The sequence below is a fragment of the Anolis sagrei genome, chromosome X (genome assembly GCF_037176765.1).
Source record: "Anolis sagrei isolate rAnoSag1 chromosome X, rAnoSag1.mat, whole genome shotgun sequence".
Taxonomy (NCBI): Eukaryota; Metazoa; Chordata; class Lepidosauria; order Squamata; family Dactyloidae; genus Anolis; species Anolis sagrei.
In genome coordinates, this window is record NC_090034.1 from 102,988,567 (window position 1) to 103,009,261 (window position 20,695).

The 20,695-nt window shown below is 40.8% G+C and overlaps 1 protein-coding gene across 2 annotated transcripts in view; it reads right to left on the bottom strand.

Annotated features, from left to right (window-relative positions):
• Positions 1–222: 222 nt before the first annotated feature.
• Positions 223–20,695, bottom strand: part of LOC132781779 (striatin-4-like) — a 53,087-nt gene continuing 32,614 nt past the window's right edge. Inside the window, exons 13-19 of one of the 2 annotated variants that reach the window (XR_010908748.1) lie at positions 19,012–19,182; positions 13,189–13,329; positions 7,592–7,690; positions 7,322–7,408; positions 4,040–4,229; positions 2,765–3,952; positions 223–2,642 (exon numbers count right to left, since the gene is read on the bottom strand). Coding sequence is in view for 1 of the 2 variants with exons in the window: in XM_067461036.1 (XP_067317137.1) it covers positions 4,060–4,229; positions 7,322–7,408; positions 7,592–7,690; positions 13,189–13,329; positions 19,012–19,182 (668 nt within the window). In the remaining variant the exon portion in view is untranslated. Of the gene's footprint in view, positions 3,953–4,039; positions 4,230–7,321; positions 7,409–7,591; positions 7,691–13,188; positions 13,330–19,011; positions 19,183–20,695 lie in introns of both variants that reach the window. The other variant, XM_067461036.1, reaches the window with a different exon arrangement.

Consider the following 20,695-nt stretch of genomic DNA (forward strand, 5'->3'; position numbering starts at 1 on the left):
AGATCACGGCATTAAGGTTGAGAAACACTGGCTTAAAAGTCACAAGGTCAAGGTCAAGGTTTTCCCCTGACATTAAGTCCAATCGTGTCTGACTTTGGGGGTCAGTGGTCATCTCCATTTCTAAGCCAAAGGGCCAGTATTGTCCACAGACACCTCCAAGGTCATGTGGTCAGCATGACTTCACAGAGCACTATTAGGAAAAACAAAAAGCAAACTCCACTCTTATTCCAAAGGATTCTTTTTTTATTATTATTATTAATTAATTAATTAATATTATTACTGAGGCAGGTTTTGTCCCACATACAACTTCAGTCTTGTGATTAAAGAGGACGAAAATAAAAAAGAGAAGACAGCGTTCAAATAAATAGACAATAAAAAGCTAACCGGGCGTTTCTTTTCTCTCTCTTTTTTTTAAAAAAAAGGCAGGAGTGCTCTCAGTCTGGATAAATACAGCACAGAAATATGTATCGGGATCGGAAAGGGAGAAAGGGTCCGGCTGGTGCAAAGGAAGGGAGGGGAATCGGACCGAAAGGTTTTGGAAAGTGGCTAGTGGTCAGCGGCAGATCGAAGGGGAAGGCGATGAGCGTCCGATCCGAGTTTTCACAAGCTCCCTCTCCATTTACGTCCCTATTTGAGCTCCACTTTAGAGTACTTGGGTTTTGAAAAAAGGCCATGGCTCGTAGAAACTATCACACAGTGATAACGCGATCGCGGTTATTTCAACGCCAGCCCTTTTTTGGGTGCTTTTCTTGAGTTTTCGGTTTATTTTCAAATTGTACTATACACAGAATATACAACGGGAAAAGGAAAGAGAAGCTTGGCTTTCTGAAAAATCTGGGAGCGATGACAACAAGGGGAGGATATAAAAGACGATTGAAGGAAACGTCCCACTGTTAGACCACCTTCGGAAATCGAATCCTCGTCCAGATTTATCCTCGAACGGCAACGAACAAAAACCCTTTCGCGGCTAAGAAGGATGTTCTGAAGGTGAGAAGGAAAGGAAGCGCAAGGGGGTCTTCCAACCCCAATTTCAGATGGGTGGATTCAGCGCAAAAAGTGATGGAGAAGGAAGCTCAGCCATTTTGAAGATGGGAGGCAAAACGAGACCCTTCCCCAAACCGTTTTGACTTGGAAACGCCGCCCTCTGTTTCAAAGGCTTCAACGGCGCTCCGGCTAGTCCCAAAAAGTTGCCGTCGCTGCCGAGAAAAGCCCAATGCAAGGGGGTCTTCCAGCCCGAATTTCAGAGGGGTGGATTCAGAGCAAAAGTGATGGAGAAGGAAGCTCTGCCATTTTGAAGATGGGAGGCAAAACGAGACCCTTCCCCAAACCGTTTTGACTTGAAAACGCCGCCCTCCGTTTCAAAGGCTTTGACGACGCTCCGGCTAGTCCCAAAAAGATGCCGTCGCTGCCGAGTAAAGCCCAACGCAAGGGGATCTTCCAGGCCGAATTTCAGAGGGGTGGATTCAGCGCAAAAGTGATGGAGAAGGAAGCTCTGCCATCTTGAAGGTGGGAGGCAAAACGAGACCCTTCCCCAAACCGTTTTGACGTGGAAACGCCGCCCTCCGTTTCAAAGGCTTCAATGGCGCTCCGGCTAGTCCCAAAAAGATGCCGTCACTGCCGAGAAAAGCCCAACGCAAGGGGATCTTCCAGCTCAAATTTCAGAGGGGTGGATTCAGAGCAAAAGTGATGGAGAAGGAAGCTCTGCCATCTTGAAGGTGGGAGGCAAAACGAGACCCTTCCCCAAACCGTTTTGACCTGGAAATGCTGCCCTCTGTTTCAAAGGCTTCAACGTCACACCGGCTAGTCCCAAAAAGATGCCGTCGCTGCCGAGAAAAGCCCAACGCAAGGGGGTCTTCCAGCCCGAATTTCAGATGGGCGGATTCAGCGCAAAAAGTGATGGAGAAGGAAGCTCTGCCATCCTGAAGGTGAGAGGCAAAACGAGACCCTTCCCCAAACCGTTTTGACTTGGAAACGCCGCCCTCCATTTCAAAGGCTTCAACGGCGCTCCAGCTAGTCCCAAAAAGTTGCCGTCGCTGCCGAGAAAAGCCCAACTTCATCCCACATACGTAAGTGACCGTTCCCTTAACCATCCAATCTGCACAGGAGGATAAGCTGAAGTTCAACCCTGCCCGGCCAATCCAACACTTCTTTTCATTATCTTCTCAAAATTTTAGTGTTTTTTTTTTTTTTGGTAAGGATTGCCAACTGCAGGGTTAAGTTACACCACAGATAAGAAAGGAAAAAAATAATATTAGAAAACATACATAATCAACCCGCCCACCCAAAAAATATCCACATATCTGAGGGGGGAAAGGAGCAGCAAGCTCCAGACCCCTGGCTCTTGAGGGCCGCACACTTTGACGCATGAAGCCATTGCTTCAGGCTTGAACCTTTTTAGAGAAATTCCTGTGAGAACAACATCGTTTAATGCGGTGCCCCAAAACTGCCCCAAACCCAGAATTCATGGCCAGCTCTGTTTGCTTTTCAGCTGGTTCTCTGTCCTTGGCTCCAGGAGAAAAGACGACATTTATTTATTGCTGAGATGGGGTTTTGCTGGACTCGGAAGAGAAAACCAGTCCACCTTCTCCAAAGAGTTTGACCTATATTCCATCAGTGGATTGCGGAACTGGTGCGTTCCTAACCTTCAAGGTGTGATGAGAAGCAAGATCTGCAAATCCCAATCGAAGAGACAAACTGTGAACGGAAGGTGAGGGGATGCAGGATGTTATGGCTCCAAACTCTTCCTAATTTGTGCATTCCTAACCTCAAGGTGTGACCAGAAGCAAGATCTGCAAATCCCAATTGAAGAGACCAAACTGTGAACGGAAGGTGTGGGAATGCAGGATGTTATGGCTCCAAACTCTTCCTAATTCGGGAAGAATCAGCTCCACTTGGCTTAATGCTATTTCCCCCCAAAAATCCCAACTTTATGATTCCTAGACACGTTGAATAGGGAGTTATGGTCTCACCTGTCGCTCCTCAATGGCTCACCTGTTCACTGACCTATTGTTGCAGCCCCTTCCTTTGTTTTGTTTCCAAAATAAGGACAGACGTGGGGCAGAGGCCAAGGTAACATATCTGGAAGCAAAGGAGTCGAAGGGGAGGTAACAACATCCCAAACACCCTCCAAACTCTTTCCTCCTTTGCTGCAGAAGGGGAATGTTCGGTGCGGACATGCCTTGGGAGTCAAGGGGAGGGGGAAAAAGGAACGAGAAACTCCGGGGAGCACAAAGAAGGGGAGCAAGGGGACACTGAGCGGCGCTAAGATTGAGTCTCTCCTCCATCACAAGGAGTCAAAACGACGCTGGACTTTCTTCAGCCACAACGGATGAGCGCAAGAGCCCCCCAACGGGATGGGGAGCCGTCGCTCCAATTGCATTCGCTGTCCCTCATTTTGGCTTCGCGAAAGGAACACCACCGGGATCGAGAGACGGGAAAGAGTCCGTACGTATGGCTCTCTTTAATGTTCACTTTGGGGTGCTCGTAACAAAAAACCTCCAAGGTTTGGGGATGTCAAAATGGAAAAGTTTGGGGGAGCTGCCCGAAGCCCTTTGCCATGTCACAGAGTCTCCGCTCCCTCCTCTTCCATCGACATCCCTCCAAACAATCCAGAGGACAAAAAAAGAAAAGAAATTTTTCTTCCGCTCCCTGAGCTGGGAAATAATAAAAACCAGGCGACCTTGAAATGAGTGGAAAATATTTCAGTGCTGGTGAAGGTGAGCCCCAATGTCATCAGGGAAGCGGGCGGCTGCTTTTCCCCCCTCCTTTCCCCCGGTCGCGGAGACTCGGCCGCCACTGTCCAGCAGGGGTCAGTCCTGAGCAGGGGTCGAGATGGCAAGAGGCGCCCCGTGGCCAGGAGGAGGGTTGTTAGCACCACTGGCTGGGCCAGAGAAAGACGGAAGGGAGGAAGGGAGGGAGGGACAGAACAAAGGAGGAGGTCCTGGGGACACACCTGGCGGGAGACACAAGAGAGACCCCATGGTGAAGAGGAGGGACCTCGCTGGGTGGCTCCCTGCCCCACCCCCTAGGCGTGGCTTACCTGCAGGCCCCGCCCTTCCCTCATACGAAGACCTTGGCGAGGGCGTCGGCCCCGGCGCTGGCGATCAGGGCCTTGCTGGGGTGAAAGGCCACGTCGTGGATGGCCTCCTCGTGCTTCTTCCGGTGGGCGGTGATCTCCTGCGTGCAGGTCTTGTTGTCCAGGTTCCACAGCCGGAGGGAGCAGTCGTGGCCTGGAAGAGAGGAACCAAAGGGCAATGTGTTGGATGGGGTCGCACTCCCCCTGAAGACGCAGGTTCGCAGCTTGGGTGTGACCCTGGACTCATCACTGAGCCTGGAACCCCAGGTTTTGGCGGTGACCAGGGGAGCATTTGCACAGCTGCGCCCGTACCTTGGGAAGTCTGACTTGGCCACGGTAGTCCACGCTCTGGTTACATCCCATTTAGACTACTGCAACGCTCTCTACGTGGGGTTGCCTTTGAAGACAGCTCGGAAGCTCCAACTAGTCCAACGCTCAGCAGCCATGATTTTAACAGGAGCGGAGTGCAGGGAGCATACAACCCCCCTGTTGCGCCAACTCCACTGGCTACCGATCTGCTACCGGGCTGAATTCAAAGTGCTGGCGTTGGCCTTTAAAGCCCTAAACGGTTCCGGCCCAAGCTACCTATCTGACCGCATCTCTGCCTATGAACCCACCAGGACTTTGAGATCTTTCAGGGAGGCCCTGCTCTCGATCCCGCCTGCTTCTCAAGCACGGCTGGCGGGGATGAGAGATAGGGCCTTCTCAGTGGTGGCTCCTCGGCTGTGGAACGCCCTTCCTACGGACATTAGACTAGCACCATCTCTAATGGTATTCCGCAAAAAAGTGAAGACCTGGCTGTTTGAGCAGGCGTTCGAATAATTAGTGCAATGATTGGTTAACGAACACTGGAATGGAACAATGGATGACGAATCTGGAACATGTTTTTGATGATGAGACGACAGTGAATGGGTATTGTAGTAACTGTTTATTAACTGTGTAATGTGTTAGGTTGTTAACTGTTTTTATACTGTAGCACTGAATTTTTGCTGTTCGTATTTGTTGTGAACCGCTGTGAGTCACCTTCGGGCTGAGAACAGCGGTATATAAGTAAGGTAGGTAAATAAATAAATAAATAAATAAATAAATAAATGTAGTGCCACCAGAAAGCTCTAACCTACTGCCCTGGCCCTTTAAGGATCTGGGAGTTGGGTGGAGCTCGGCCTCGGCTCCTGCTGGCTTTGGAATGGCAGTTATTTGGTCAATTTAAGATTCTCCAGTTAGTGTTTAGCACTGGAAGGAAGCATAGGAAATTCACGTCACGTCAGGATTGTATTCATGTCACGTCGGAGCTATATATAGAGTAAAACAACACGTCATGTCGGAATTGTATTTAAGTTAGACCAAAGAACCACATAATACAGAGATATATAAAGTCATGTTGGAATTGTATCAAAGTTGGTTTAAAGATACACAGAATCCAGTTACGTCAGGACTCTCTACTACTGTGTTTCTCAAACTGGGGATCGGGACCCCTGGAGGGATCACGAGGGGGTATCAGAGGGGTCGCCAAAGACCACCAGAAAACAGTATTTTCTGTTGGTCATGGGGGTTCTGTGTGGGAAGTTTGGCCCAATTCAATCATTGGTAGGGTTCAAAATGCTCTTTGATGGTAGGTGAACTATAAATCCCAGCAACTACAACTCCCAAATGTCAAGGTATGTTTCCCTCAAACTCCACCATTGTTCTCATTTGGGCATACTGGGAATTCGTGCCAAGTTTGGTCCAGATCTATCATTGTTTGAGTCCGCAGTGCTCTCTGGATGTAGGTGAACTACAACTCCAAAACTCAGGGTCAATGCCCACCAAATCCTTCCAGTATTTACTATTGGTGATGGGAATTCTGTGTGCCAAGATTGGTTCAATTCCATCATTGGTGGAGTTCAGAATGCTCTTTGATTTTGGTGAACTATAAATCACAATCAAAATCACACACCCCCATATTACAGGTACATGCCATATATTATTAGCATAGCACAATATTACTATGATACATTACTATATTGTACTATACCACTATACTTCAATATTATTAGTAATATTACATGTAATATATATAATATCATTATTATATTATTATATTGTATTATTAGTAGTATTATATTGTATTGCATTATAATATTATAACCAATATTGCATGTACAGACAATATATTGTATTATTAGCATAGCACAATATGATTATCTATTACTATATTGCACTATACTGCAATATTATTAGTAATATTACATGTAATATATATCTCATTATTATATTATATTGTATTATTAGTAGTATAATATTCTATTGCATTATAATATTATAATCAATACTACATGTACATACAATATATTGTATTATTAGCATAGCACAATATGATTATCTATTACTATACTGCACTATACCACTATACTGCAATATTATTAGTAATATTACATGCAATATATATCTCATTATTATATTATATTGTATTATTAGTAGTATTTTAGTAGCATAGCACAATATTAGTATTATATATTACTACATTGTACTATACTACTCTACTGCAATATTATTAGTAATATTATATGTAATATATACTATGCAATTATATTGTATTATTAGTATTATATTGTATTACAATATTCTAATCAGTATTATATGTACATACAATATATAATACTGATTAGAATTGTATTTTATTGTATTGCACAATATTAGTATTGTATATTACTATATTGTACTATACCACTATACTGCAATATTATTAGTAATATTACATGTAATATATACAATTATTCTATTGTATTATATTGTATTACAATATTATGATCAGTATTATATGTACATGCAATATATTATATTACTAGCATAGTACAATATTAGTATTGTATATTACTATATTGTACTATATCACTATATTGCAATAGCATTGGTAATAATATATTATATTATAATATTATAATATATTATAATTATAATATACAATTATTACATTATTAACGTTTGCCCATATTTGCTGCAGCATATGACATACAAAGTTGCTCATTCATTCCTTGTCACAAAGGGTCCAACTGTATGTTCAAAAGGGCCAAGAGAGAGAACAATGCCAGGGAAATCTCTCTGGATAAAGCCAAGAAGAGACAGGACTTGATCCTTCCTCGGGGCTTCTAAACAGAGACTGGAGGGCCATCTGTTGGGGATGCTTTGATTGTGCTGTTCCTGCATTACAGGGGGTTGAACTAGATGGCCCATGTGGTCTCTCCCAACTATTATTCTATGACTTACTTCCTGACATAAGGAAAACGCCGTTGGGATCCGCCGCAAGACAGGTGACGGCATCCAGGTGAGCCACCATGGAATGCACAGCTTTCCCTGCAGAAAGAGGAAGGGATTATTTCCAAACATTTCAGAGCTATTACAAGACGTCAGCATTTAAGGGAAATGGCACCGTTGAGATAGGAATCTTCTCAAGGAGCCAAAGAATGGTGTTTTAAATATCTCAAAAGGAGGTAGAAGCGACAAGCCTGCATGAACCCCTCTCAAGCTCTCTCTCACCTGTCCGATTGTCGAGGAAGCGGATCCCCCGGTCGTCGTGCGCCGTGATGGTGATTGGCTGGTTTGGGTGGCTCACCACTTGGTTGATCTGACTGGCTCCTGCCGGAGGAAAAAAAAGGAAGAATTTGAGCCTCGTTTGAGTCTTTCTTTGATGAAAGAGCAAGGCAACCCATCAGAGATGCTGTACCACAAATCTATACTTCGATTTGTATTTGGAAATACAAGGAAAAACAAGGAATTCTACACCCAGACTTTGGAAAAGACACTTTACAATGTATTGTCGAATTAGAACAGCACAACAACAGACAGGAAACAAACAAGGACATCTAATCCCCTCTTAACAAAAGATTGCGCCAGGCACTGCTAGGCAATCAAATGCTAATCAAGGTGGTCAGTTGAAACATTCACACCTAGCTCCAGCGGACAAGAGTCCCTTGTCTCACCCTGGTCATTCCACAGATATATAAACCTTTCTGCCTACTTCCAACAGACCTCAATACCTCTGACGATGCTTGCCATAGATGCAGGCGAAACGTCAGGAGAGAATGCCTCTAGACCATGGCCGTACAGCCCGAAAAAACCTACAACAACACACTTTACAATGCTCAAGCAATATTTTTTTTTGTGTCAGGAGCGACTTGAGAAACTGAAAGTCGCTTCTGGTGTGAGAGGATTGGCCGTCTGCAAGGACGTTGCCCAGGGGACATTGCCCGGATGTTTTACCATCCTTTTCTCATGTCCCTGCGTGAGAAGCTGGAGCTGACAGATGGGAGCTCACCCCGCACCCTGGATTCAAACCGCCGACCTTCAGGTCATTGGTCCTGCCCGGCACAAGGGTTTAACCCATTGCATCACCGGGGGCTCCACTCAAGCAATACGGTCCATAATGGCACTGGTTGAGGATTCTGGCAGCGATATTGACAAGCTGGAGTGTGTCCAGAGGAGGGTGACTAAAATGATCAAGGGTCTGGAGAACAAGCCCTATGAGGAGCGGATTAAAGAGCTGGGGATGTTTAGCCTGCAGAAGAGAAAGCTGAGGAGATATGATAGCCATGTATAAATATGTAAGGGGAAGTCACAGGGAGAAGTGAGCAAGCTTGTTTTCTGCTTCCATGGAGACTAAGACACAATGGAGCAATTGCTTCAAACTACAGGAAAGGGAATTCCACCTGAACATGAGGAAGAACCTTTTGACTGTGGGAGCTGTTCAGCAGTGGAACCCTCAGCTACAGGAAAGGAGATACCACCTGAACATTAGGAAGAATTTCCTGACTGTGAGAGCTGTTCAGCAGTGAAACTCTCAGCCACAGGAAAGGAGATTCCACCTGAATATTAGGAAGAACTTCCTGACTGTGGGAACTGTTCAGCAGTGGAACTCTCAGCTATAGGAAAGGAGATGCCACCTGAACACGAGGAAGAACTTCCTGACTGTGGGAGTTGTTCAGCAGTGGAAATCTCAGCTACAGGAAAGGAGATTCCATCTGAACATGAGGAAGAACTTCCTGACTGTGGGAGCTGTTCAGCAGTGGAACTCTCAGCTACAGGAAAGGAGATTCCATCTGAACATGAGGAAGAACTTCCTGACTGTGCAAGATGTTCAGCAGTGGAACTCTCAGCTACAGGAAAGGAGATTCCACCTGAATATTAGGAAGAACTTCCTGACTGTGGGAACTGTTCAGCAGTGGAACTCTCAGCTATAGGAAAGGAGATGCCACCTGAACACGAGGAAGAACTTCCTGACTGTGGGAGTTGTTCAGCAGTGGAAATCTCAGCTACAGGAAAGGAGATTCCACCTGAACATGAGGAAGAACTTCCTGACTGTGGGAGCTGTTCAGCAGTGGAACTCTCAGCTACAGGAAAGGAGATTCCATCTGAACATGAGGAAGAACTTCCTGACTGTGCAAGATGTTCAGCAGTGGAACTCTCAGCTACAGGAAAGGAGATTCTACCTGAACATGAGGAAGAACTTTCTGACTGTGTGAGATGTTCAACAGTGGAGCTCTCAGCTTACAGGGAAGGAGATTCCATCTGAACATGAGGAAGAACTTCCTGACTGTGAGAGCTGTTCAGCAGTGGAACTCTCAGCTACAGGAAAGGAGATTCTACCTGAAAATGAGGAAGAACTTCCTGACTGTGTGAGATGTTCAGCAGTGGAACTCTCAGCTACGGGAAAGGAGATTCTACCTGAACATGAGGAAGAACTTCCTGACTGTGCGAGATGTTCAGCAGTAGAACTCTCAGCTACAGGAAAGGAGATTCCACCTGAACATGAGGAAGAACTTCCCGACTGTGAGAGCTGTGTGGTGGAGGCTCCTTCTATGGAGGCTTTTAAACAGAGGCCGGATGGCTATCTGTTGGGGATGCTTTAAATGCAATTTTTCCTGCTTCTTAGCAGAATGGGGTTGGACTGGATGGCCCATGAGGTCTCTTCCAACTCTAGGATTCTATATCTCTTCCAACTCTAGGATTCTATATCCAAAAGCTAACTTTTGTCATTCAGGGCACAAAATATTTTTTGGAATAGTTATAAAGGGATATTCCTGATTAACTAAGCACATGTCAATGTCAAACTAAGCGGCAATGACTCTCCTGAAACTCTGCTTACAGCTAAAACCACTTGCACCAACTAAACATAAAGGGAGCATCTCTCTGCTGCAGAAGTATTGTTTTAAGGCAAGGAGGGCAATGTGACAGACTTAAGGAGACACATTAGCCCACCCAAAGTGGCCCTGGAGTGCCGTGTAAAACAAAAATTGCCCCTAAATACTCTCTAGGGAACAAGGGGCATTTTCGTCATTTATTTTAAGCCCTCCCCGTGCCGTTTTAGGCCCAAAAGAGGACTTTTTCAAACAACAGGATGTGAGAAGAAGTCACATCCTGTTTGCTTCTTGTTTCAAAAGAGGGCCTCCCCTCTCCGAAATTGGCCCAGATGGGGCCGAAAACATCTCACACACCTTCCAGGAGGCAACCTCATCAGAACGATATGATATAATATAATATAATATAATATAATATAATATAATATAATATAATGTAATATAATAATGTAATGCAGTGTTTCTCAACCTTCCTAATGTTGTGACCCCTTAATACAGTTCCTCATGTTGTGGTGACCCCCAACCATAAAAGTATTTTTGTTGCTACTTCATAAATGTAATTTTGCTACTGTTATGAATCATAATGTAAATATCTGATATACAGGATGTATATTCATTCACTAGACCAAATTTGGCACAAATGTCCAATACGCCCAAATTGGAATACTGGTGGGGTCGGGGGAGATTGATTTTGTCATTTGGGAGTAGTCGTTGCTGGGATTTTTACTTCGCGTACAATCAAAGAGCACTCTGAACTTCACCAACAATGGAATTGAACCAAACTTGGCACACAGAACTCACATGATCAACAGAAACTACTGGGTGTGGTGGGCATTGACCTTGGGTTTGGGAGTTGTAGTTCACCTACATTCAGAGAGCACTGTGGACTCAAACAATGATGAATCTGGACCAAATTTGGCACGAATACTCAGTATGCCCAAATGTGAACACTGGTGGAGTTTGTGGGAAATAGACCTTGACATTTGTGAGTTGTATTTGCTGGGATTTATAGTTCCCCTATAATCGAAGAGCATTCTGAACCCCCACCAACAATAGAATTGGACCTCATAGAACCCCTATGACCTACAGAAAATACTGTGTTTTCTAATAGTCTTTGCCGACCCCTCTGACACCCCCTCGTGACCCCCCCGGGGGTCCCGACCCCCAGGTTAAGAACCACTGATGTAATGCAATAATATTATAATATTATAATGCAATGCAATATAATAATATATGATATTATAATTATATATTTATATTACATGTAATATTACTAATAATATGTATTACAATATAGTGGTATGGTGCAATACAGCAATGTTTAATGCTGATATTGTACTATGCTAATAATATAATATACTGTATGTAATATATATCTTGTAAGCCACACTGAGTCCCCTTCAAGGTGAGAAGGGCGGCATATAAATGTCACAAATAAACAAACAAACAAACAAACAAACATGGCTCTGCCTTGTGAAATCCTGGGATGTGTAGTTTGCTGGGAAGCTTAGAACCCTCTGTGTGATGGCTCTAATGCTGCAGTTCACAAAGAGTGGAACTCTGCAAGTGCTAGGCTTCTGCAGGAGGGAGCTATGGAATTTAAAGTGGGATTAAACTACTGAATCTCTATAGTGCAGATGTAGAGGTACACCACCTGTTTACACTACCTCTCTTCTTTTAGCAGCTGCATCTCATAAAGAAAAGACACCACCCTTGGGAGTGGCTGAGCATGGGATGTAATAGTAGTAAAAAGGTAAAGGTTTCCCATTGACATTAAGTCCAGTCTGGGGTGTGGTGCTCATCACCATTTCTAAGCCAAAGAGCTTAATATAGAAATATATTAATATATAAATGCCAAGGTCATGTGGCCAGCATGACTGCATGTAGCGCCGTTACCTTCCCGCAGAAGCAGTATTTATTTGTTTATTTATTTATTTACCACATTTATATACCGCCCCTCTCAGCCCAGAGGTAACTCGTAGCAGTTCACAATTGGCAACAATTTGATGCCTCAACAATTATAACAAATAAAACAATCATAAAACACCGTTAAAAACATTAGCGTGCAATGTAAGAATATAAAAAAAAAACGTACAAAGCCTTAAAAACATTATCGTGAGCATCTCCATGTCAGTACCTATTGATCTACTCACAGTTGCATGTCTCCCACCCTGAACAATATTCCACAGGTATATAAACCCCACTTGCCTAGTTTCCAACAGTCTCACAATCTCTGGGATGCCTGCCACAGGTGCAGGCAAAACGTCAGGAGAGAATGCTTCTAGAACATGGCCATATAGTCCGAAAAACATACAACAACCCAGACAAGAGTTCTTTCTCCCAAACTGGACATTATTCTACAGGTATATAAACCCCACTTGTCTAGTTTCCAACAGTCTCACAATCTCTGGGACGCCTGTGACTGATGCAGGCGAAACGTCAGGAGAGAATGCTTCTAGAACATGGCCATATAGCTCGAAAAACCTACAACAACCCAGACAACAGTTCTTTCTCCCACCCTGGACATTATTCCACAGGTATATAAACCCTACTTGCCTAATTTCTAACAGTCTCACAATCTCTGGGATGCCTGCCACAGATGCAGGCAAAACGTCAGGAGAGAATGCTTCTAGAACATGGCCATATAGCCCAAAAAACCTACAACAACCCAGACAAGAGTTCTTTCTCCCAACCTGGACATTATTCCACAGGTATATAAATCCCACTTGCCTAGTTTCCAACAGTCTCACAATCTCTGGGATGCCTGCCACAGATGCAGGTGAAACGTCAGGAGAGAATGCTTCTGGAACATAACCATACAGACTGGAAAACTCACAGCAACTCTATATAAGTTCTGGCTTGAAGTTCATTCCTGTTTTGAATATGTTTCCAGGATTTTTTTGGCCGTTGTACAGGTTTACCTGCTTCTCCTTGTACTAAACCGGTCCTAGAAATGCAGATATTGGCCCCACGGCTCCCTTGATCCCTGCTTGGACTCACCATTGGCCGGTCTGGATTCCAGTGTCAGTACCGGGACGGAGGTCTCCACGTCATAAAGGACCGCAAAGCCTGTCTGGAAAGCAGCCACAGCGTGTGCCGGATCAGTACTGGAGAATGTGACGGACGTAGGGATGCCATTCTCTAAAGGAGGAAGAGGAAGGAGGTATTAATCTATCATAATACTACTAATAATATAATATTATAATTATATATTTTATATTACATGTAATATTACTCATAACATTACAATATAATGGTATAGTACAATATAGTAATATATAATACTGATATTGTACTATGCTAATAATATAATATTACACCTAATCAAGGGCTACCTAAAAAAAACATACTAATTAGAACCTGGTAAAAGGCTATTTAAAACCTCATATGTTGAAGTTATTCAATCCTTAGAGAAGAAGTAGACGGTGGGGAAGTGGATTAAACAAAACATAATTCCAAATAATTTTTTAAGGACTATCGGAAGTAAGAAGGAAGTCAACAAACACTTTTTTATATACCAATTTTTAATTATTTTTATTATCTTTTTTTACCTTTTTCTGCTTTCCTACTTTCTATACAAATAAATGTTTTCCCACTTTCAATCTATAATCTATTTTTTCCTTTCTCTTTCTTTATCTTAATGCTTTATACTCAATATGACAAAACTTTAATAAAAATATTTTTAAAAATAATATAATATATTGTATGTATATCTTGTAAGCCGCTCTGAGTCCGCTTCGGGGTGAGGAGGGTGGCATATAAGTGTCGTAAATAAATTATAATAATCTATATAAATAAAAATGTAATGTTAGTTTGTGGGATTAACATAACTCAAAAACCACCGGATGAATTGTCACCAAATTTGGACACAATACACCTATCAGGCCAACGGGTGACCATCACTCATAAAAACACTTAAAAATACAGCAGAAGGGGCTTCAAAAACCAAAAAACACATTACAACACATGCGCAAAACCCCATACTGTATATACTCGAGTATAAGCCTAGTTTCTCAGCCCCTTTTTTAGGCTGAAAAAGCTCCCCTCGGCTTATACTCGAGTCAAGGTTATTTATTATTTTACTCTGTTATTAGTATTATTTTTATTTCATGTATTATGTTACTCTCTTTATTATTATTACATTTACAGTATTTTACCCTATTATTATTATTACATCTATTATTTTATACTATTTATGATTATTATTACATTTATTATTTTACTTTATTATTATTGCATTTATTATTTTACTCTATTATTACATTTATTATTCTCCTCTATTATTACTGTTATTATTGCATTTCCATTACTTTACTTTATTGTTATATTTATTATTTTACTCTCTTTATTATTGTTGGACGGATACGTAAATACATTTACTTTGAAGATATGTAATGATTTAATCAGAGTTGGGCAGTTTTATCTCAAATTACAGTTTTATGTAAATATTAAAAAAACATTTCACTTCCTGATGCCTCAGTTTATGTAATTTTATTGCTATCTATTTTTATTTTCGTCTCTGGTTGCTTCTAAAACACAGACATGCGCCTTTCACCTTAAGAACAGACAAGCATCCCGAGCTCCGAGGATTACCTGGGAAGGGATCCCACTGGAGCATTGCAACACACCCAAATACCTGGGAGTCACTTTGGACCGTGCTCTGACCTACAAGAAGCACTGCCTGAACATCAAACAAAAAGTGGGCGCTAGAAACAACATCATACGAAAGCTGACTGGCACAACCTGGGGATCACAACCAGATACAGTGAAGACATCTGCCCTTGCGCTATGCTACTCTGCTGCTGAGTGTGCATGCCCAGTGTGGAACACATCTCACCACACTAAAACAGTGGATGTGGCTCTTAATGAGACATGCCGTATTATCACTGGGTGTCTGCGCCCCACACCACTGGAGAAATTACACTGCTTAGCCGGTATTGCACCACCTGACATCCGCCGGGAAGTAGCAGCCAATAGTGAAAGGAGCAAGGCAGAGACATCTCCAGCTCATCCCCTGTTTGGGTATCAGCCAGCACGTCAACAACTTAAATCAAGACATAGTTTTCTTAGATCTACAGAGACACTCGCTGGAACACCCCAGCAAGCGAGAGTCCAAAAAGTGGCAGGCCCAAACCCAGCACCTCAATTCATGGGTGATACCAGATGAGAGACTCCCCCCTGGGCACTCAGAAGACTGGGCGACTTGGAAGGCGCTGAACAGACTGCGCTCTGGCACCACGAGATTCAGAGCCAATCTTAAGAAATGGGGCTACAGGGTGGAATCCTCGGCATGCGAGTGCGGAGAAGAGCAAACCACTGACCACCTGCTGCAATGCAGCCTGAGCCCTGCCACATGCACAAGGGAGGACCTTCTTGCGGCAACACCAGAGGCACGCCAAGTGGCCAGATACTGGTCAAAAGACATTTAACCAAATACCAAATTTGCAGAATCTGTGTGGTTTTTCTTCTTCTTCCTTTTTCTTTTTAATCTGTGTGTTTGTTTTGCTCGGTTAGAATTGTAATACAATGGTTGCTGACGACACGATAAATAAATATTTTTATTTTGAAATTTACCTGTAGTGGCTGCATTTCCCACCCTTGGCTTATACTCGAGTCAATATGTTTTCCCAGTTTTTTGTGGTAAAATTAGATGCCTCGGCTTATATTTGGGTCGGCTTATATTCGAGTATATACGGTACTGTATATACAGGAACACACATTTATATACACACAAAACACATATACACAGACTGGGCCACAGCAATGCATGGCAGAGGACGGCTAGTTAATAATAATAGATCATGCATGGGAAAATTTTGTCCCTCCAGGTGTTTTGGACTTCAACTCCTACAACTTCTAACAGCGAAAAGGAGTTTTGAGACAACAACACAAGGACTCCCCCTACTGTTCAGATTTGGCACAGTTCAAAGGTTGCTTTCTACACCTACTTCCTTCTGGCAACAACTGTCACGCAACCTTTATTGATTTGCTACTGTCACCGTGATTCCCGTTTCTGGAACGGGGAAGCTGAGCTTGAGAGGAAGAAGAGCTTCATGCAAATAACGAACGACACACACAGAGATTGGAGAAGGTTACCCAACGGTCAGGTCTTGGACCCTGTTCCCGGAAGGCCAGGAAGTAGTGCTGGCTTTGGCCCAGGTTCGGCTGATGTGCCAGCAATGAATGCAGGCTTGGCCACAATGGACCCTCCCTTAATTGCCTCTGGATGAGACTATTGCTATGACCTACACAATCCTAAATAGCTTGGGGCTAGATTACTGGAAAGATTGCCTCTCTCTCAAATGAACCTGCCTGGCATGTGTGGTTTGTACAGGAAGTAAGTTCCTTCGCAATTCGGCTCGCAACAGATAGACAGGACTATTCTGCTTTGCATGGCCTTTGGCCCTTAAAACCAGCTCTGAATTGATTGTTCAATCAATTGTTTTGAGTTGTTTTTAAGGAAGGTTTTTGTTGTTCAGAAGTCATAGTTAAACAATTTCTCAAGTAACCCAGAGTCTATTTTTTAGAGAGATAAAGCGGGATACAAATAATAATAATACTAATAATAATTACTGTATTTACTCGAGTATAAGCCGACCCGAATATAAGTGGAGGCATTTAATTTTACCACAAATAAACTGGGAAAACATACTCAAGTGTAAGTCGAGGGTGGGAAAAGCAGCAGCTACTGGTAAATTTCAAAATAAAAACAGATATCAATAAAATGACATTAATTGAGGTATCCGTAGGTTAAATATTTTTAAATATTTACATAAAACTAACTGTCCAACTCTGATTAAATCATTATTCTAACCTTCTTCAATGTAAATGTGCCTATGTATCCTTCCAAAAATAAGGAGTAAAATAATAAATGTAGTAACAATCGAGTAAAATAATAGAAATGTAATAATAACAGTAATAATAGAGTAAAAGAAGAGTAAAATAATAAAGGTAATAAAATAATAATAGAGTAAAATAATAGAAATGTAATAATAACAGTAATTATAGAGTAAAAAGAGTAAAATAATAAATGTAATTAAAATAATAATAGAGTAAAATAATGGAAATGTAATAACAGTAATAATAGAGTAAAAAAGAGTAAAATAATAAATGTAGTAACAATCGAGTAAAATAATAGAAATGTAATAATAACAGTAATTATAGAGTAAAATAATAAATGTAATTAAAATAATAATAGAGTAAAATAATGGAAATGTAATAATAACAGTAATACTAGAGTAAAAAAGAGTAAAATAATAAATGTAATAAAATAATAATAGAGTAAAATAATAGAAATGTAATAACAGTAATAATAAGAGTAAAAAAGAGAAAAAAATAAATGTAATAAAAACAATAATAGAGTAAAATAATAGAAATGTAATAATAACAGTAATACTAGAGTAAAAAAGAGTAAAATAATAAATGTAATAAAATAATAATAGAGTAAAATAATGGAAATGTAATAATAACAGTAATAATAAAGTAAAAAAGAGTAAAATAATAAATGTAATAAAAATAATAATAGAGTAAAATAATAGAAATGTAATAATAACAGTAATAATAGAATTAAAAAGAGTAAAATAATAAATGTAATAAAATAATAGAGTAAAATAATGGAAATGTAATAATAACAGTAATAATAGAGTAAAATAATAAATGTAATAATAATAATAGAGTAAAAGAATGAGAATGTAATAACAATAAATAGAGTAAAATAATAAATGTAATAAAATAATAGAGTAAAATAATGGAAATGTAATAATAACAGTAATAATAGAGTAAAATAATAAATGTAATAATAATAATAGAGTAAAAGAATGAGAATGTAATAACAATAAATAGAGTAAAATAATAAATGTAATAAAATAATAGAGTAAAATAATGGAAATGTAATAATAACAGTAATAATAGAGTAAAATAATAAATGTAATAATAATAATAGAGTAAAAGAATGAGAATGTAATAACAATAAATAGAGTAAAATAATAAATGTAATAAAATAATAGAGTAAAATAATGGAAATGTAATGTAACACTAATAGACTAAAATAATAATTGCAATAACAATATTAATAAAGTAAATTAATAAATGTAGTAATAATAGAGTAAAATAACAAATGTAATAATAATAGAGTAAAAGAATGAGAATGTAATAACAATAAATAGAGTAAAAAAATGGGAATGTAATTAATAATAATAAATAGAGAAAAAAAATAAATGTCATAACAACAATAATAGACTAAAATAATAAATGTAATAACAACAATAGACTAAAAATAAATGTAATAACAATAATAATAAAGTAAATAAATAAATGTAATAATTATAATAAAGTAAATTAATAAATGTAATAATAATAATAAGAGTAAAATAATGTAAATGTAATAATAATAATAACAAAAACACTTAGAGTAAAAGAATAAATAAGCTTGACTCGAGTATAAACCAAGGGGGGCTTTTTCAGTCTTAAAAAGGGCCAAAAAACTTGGTTTATACTCAAGTATATATGGCATTATTATTAAGACAACCCCCTAAATCAGAAGGGTTTCTCTTCCACAAGGAATACTCAGAGTGGCTTGCTATTGCCTTGCCCTAAAATGCAGATTCTTTGGAATTCATTGGTGGTCCCCACACAAAGAATAACCCACCCTAATCCTGCTTTGTTTATATCAGATGGGATATTTTGCATTTAGGGAACATTTAGAAGTTCTGACAATAAAAAAGTTAAAACAGTTTTCAGCCCCAAGTCAGGAGACTGAGAACGTAATTTTTTTATGCACTGAACATTCAAACCCCGGCAGCCTCGTTGGAAGGTGCTACTCACCACTCTCCGTGTTGTAAGTGCTGAGGCAGGGGGCATCGCTGCTGCTGGGGTCCCATATCCTGACCGTTCCGTCGGCAGAGCAGGAGGCCAGGCGGTTCTTCGAGGGACTGAAGGCCAGGCCCCAAACAGCATCCGTGTGGCCGTCCAGAACATTGCTAAGCATGCTGGGATCTGTGTACAGGAAGGAAAAGAAAAGAAAACGAAGGGAAGGGAAAAGGGAAGTTAACATCACTGGTCCACCATTAAGCTCAATAAAGGAGGCAAAAGTTGACACTTCTGCAAGTAGTTGACATTAGTACAATGATACCTTGACTTGAGTTTGTTACTGGACTGAGTTATTAACTCAAAATGCTCTTATATTTCAATTTTTCCCACTGAAATGCTATTCTAACCCCTTCTTCAATGTAAATGTGCTTATGTATCCTTCCAATAATAAATAGTAAAATGATAAATGTAATAATAATAATAGGGTAAAATATTAGAAATGTAATAATAATAGCAATAATAAGAGTAAAATAATAAATGTAATAATAATAGAAAACCCATGACCATTCATAATTCATTGCATTCTATCCGCCTAGAAAGTCTGGTGACAGAGGACTTTTACAAGTCAAACAAGCAGTTAAAGAAGGAAAACATGCCCTGGCAGACTATGTCAAGGAAAGCCAAAAACCTGCTTTAACTGAAGTCAATAATCGGAAACTTCTCAAAGCACAGCAGACAAAGAGTCAGTACAAGAAAACTGCACTCCAGGCCAGAGCTGACAGCTGGCACAATAAAGCCTTGCATGGGCAGTTCCTTGACAAAATTAAAGGAAAAGTTGACAAGAAGACCAGGTTATGGTTCACGAATGGAACCCAAAAGGAGACAGAAGGCCTGATTCTTGCAGCCCAGGAGGAAGCCATCAGAACCAATGCAATTAAGGCCAGGATCGAAAAATCAGCTGATGACCCAAAATGCAGACTGTGCAAGGAAGCTGATGAAACCATGGACCATCTCCTCAGCTGTTGCAGGAAAATCGCACAGATGGACTACAAACAAAGGCACAACTCTGTGGCCCAGATGATTCACTGGAATTTATGTCACAAGGACCACCTACCAGTAGCAAAGAATTGGTGGGATCATAAACCCGCAAAGGTCGTGGAAAATGAACATGCAAAAATACTGTGCAACTTTTGATTCCAGACTGACAAAGTTTTGGAACACAACACGCCAGACATCACGATTGTGGAAAAGGAAAAAGTCTGGATTATTGATGTTGCCATTCCAGGTGACAGTCGCATTGAGGACAAACAACAGGAAAAACTCAGCCGCTATCAAGACCTCAAAATCGAACTGCAAAGGCTCTGGCATCAACCAGTCCAGGTGGTCCCAGTGGTTGTCGGCACACTGGGTGCCATGCCAAAAGATCTCAGCCGGCATTTGGAAACAATAAACATCACAAAATCACGATCTGTCAACTGCAAAAGGCTACCTGACTTGGATCTGCGCACATCATTCGAAAATACATCACACAGTCCTAGACGCTTGGGAAGTGTTCGACTTGTGATTTTGTGATAAGAAATCCAGCATAGAGATCTCGTTTGGTGTGACATACTGTGCTTTTGTGACAATAACAAAGTAAAATAATGATTAACTTTAATTCAACTATAAGCCAAGGGGACTTTTTCAGCCTAAAAAGAAC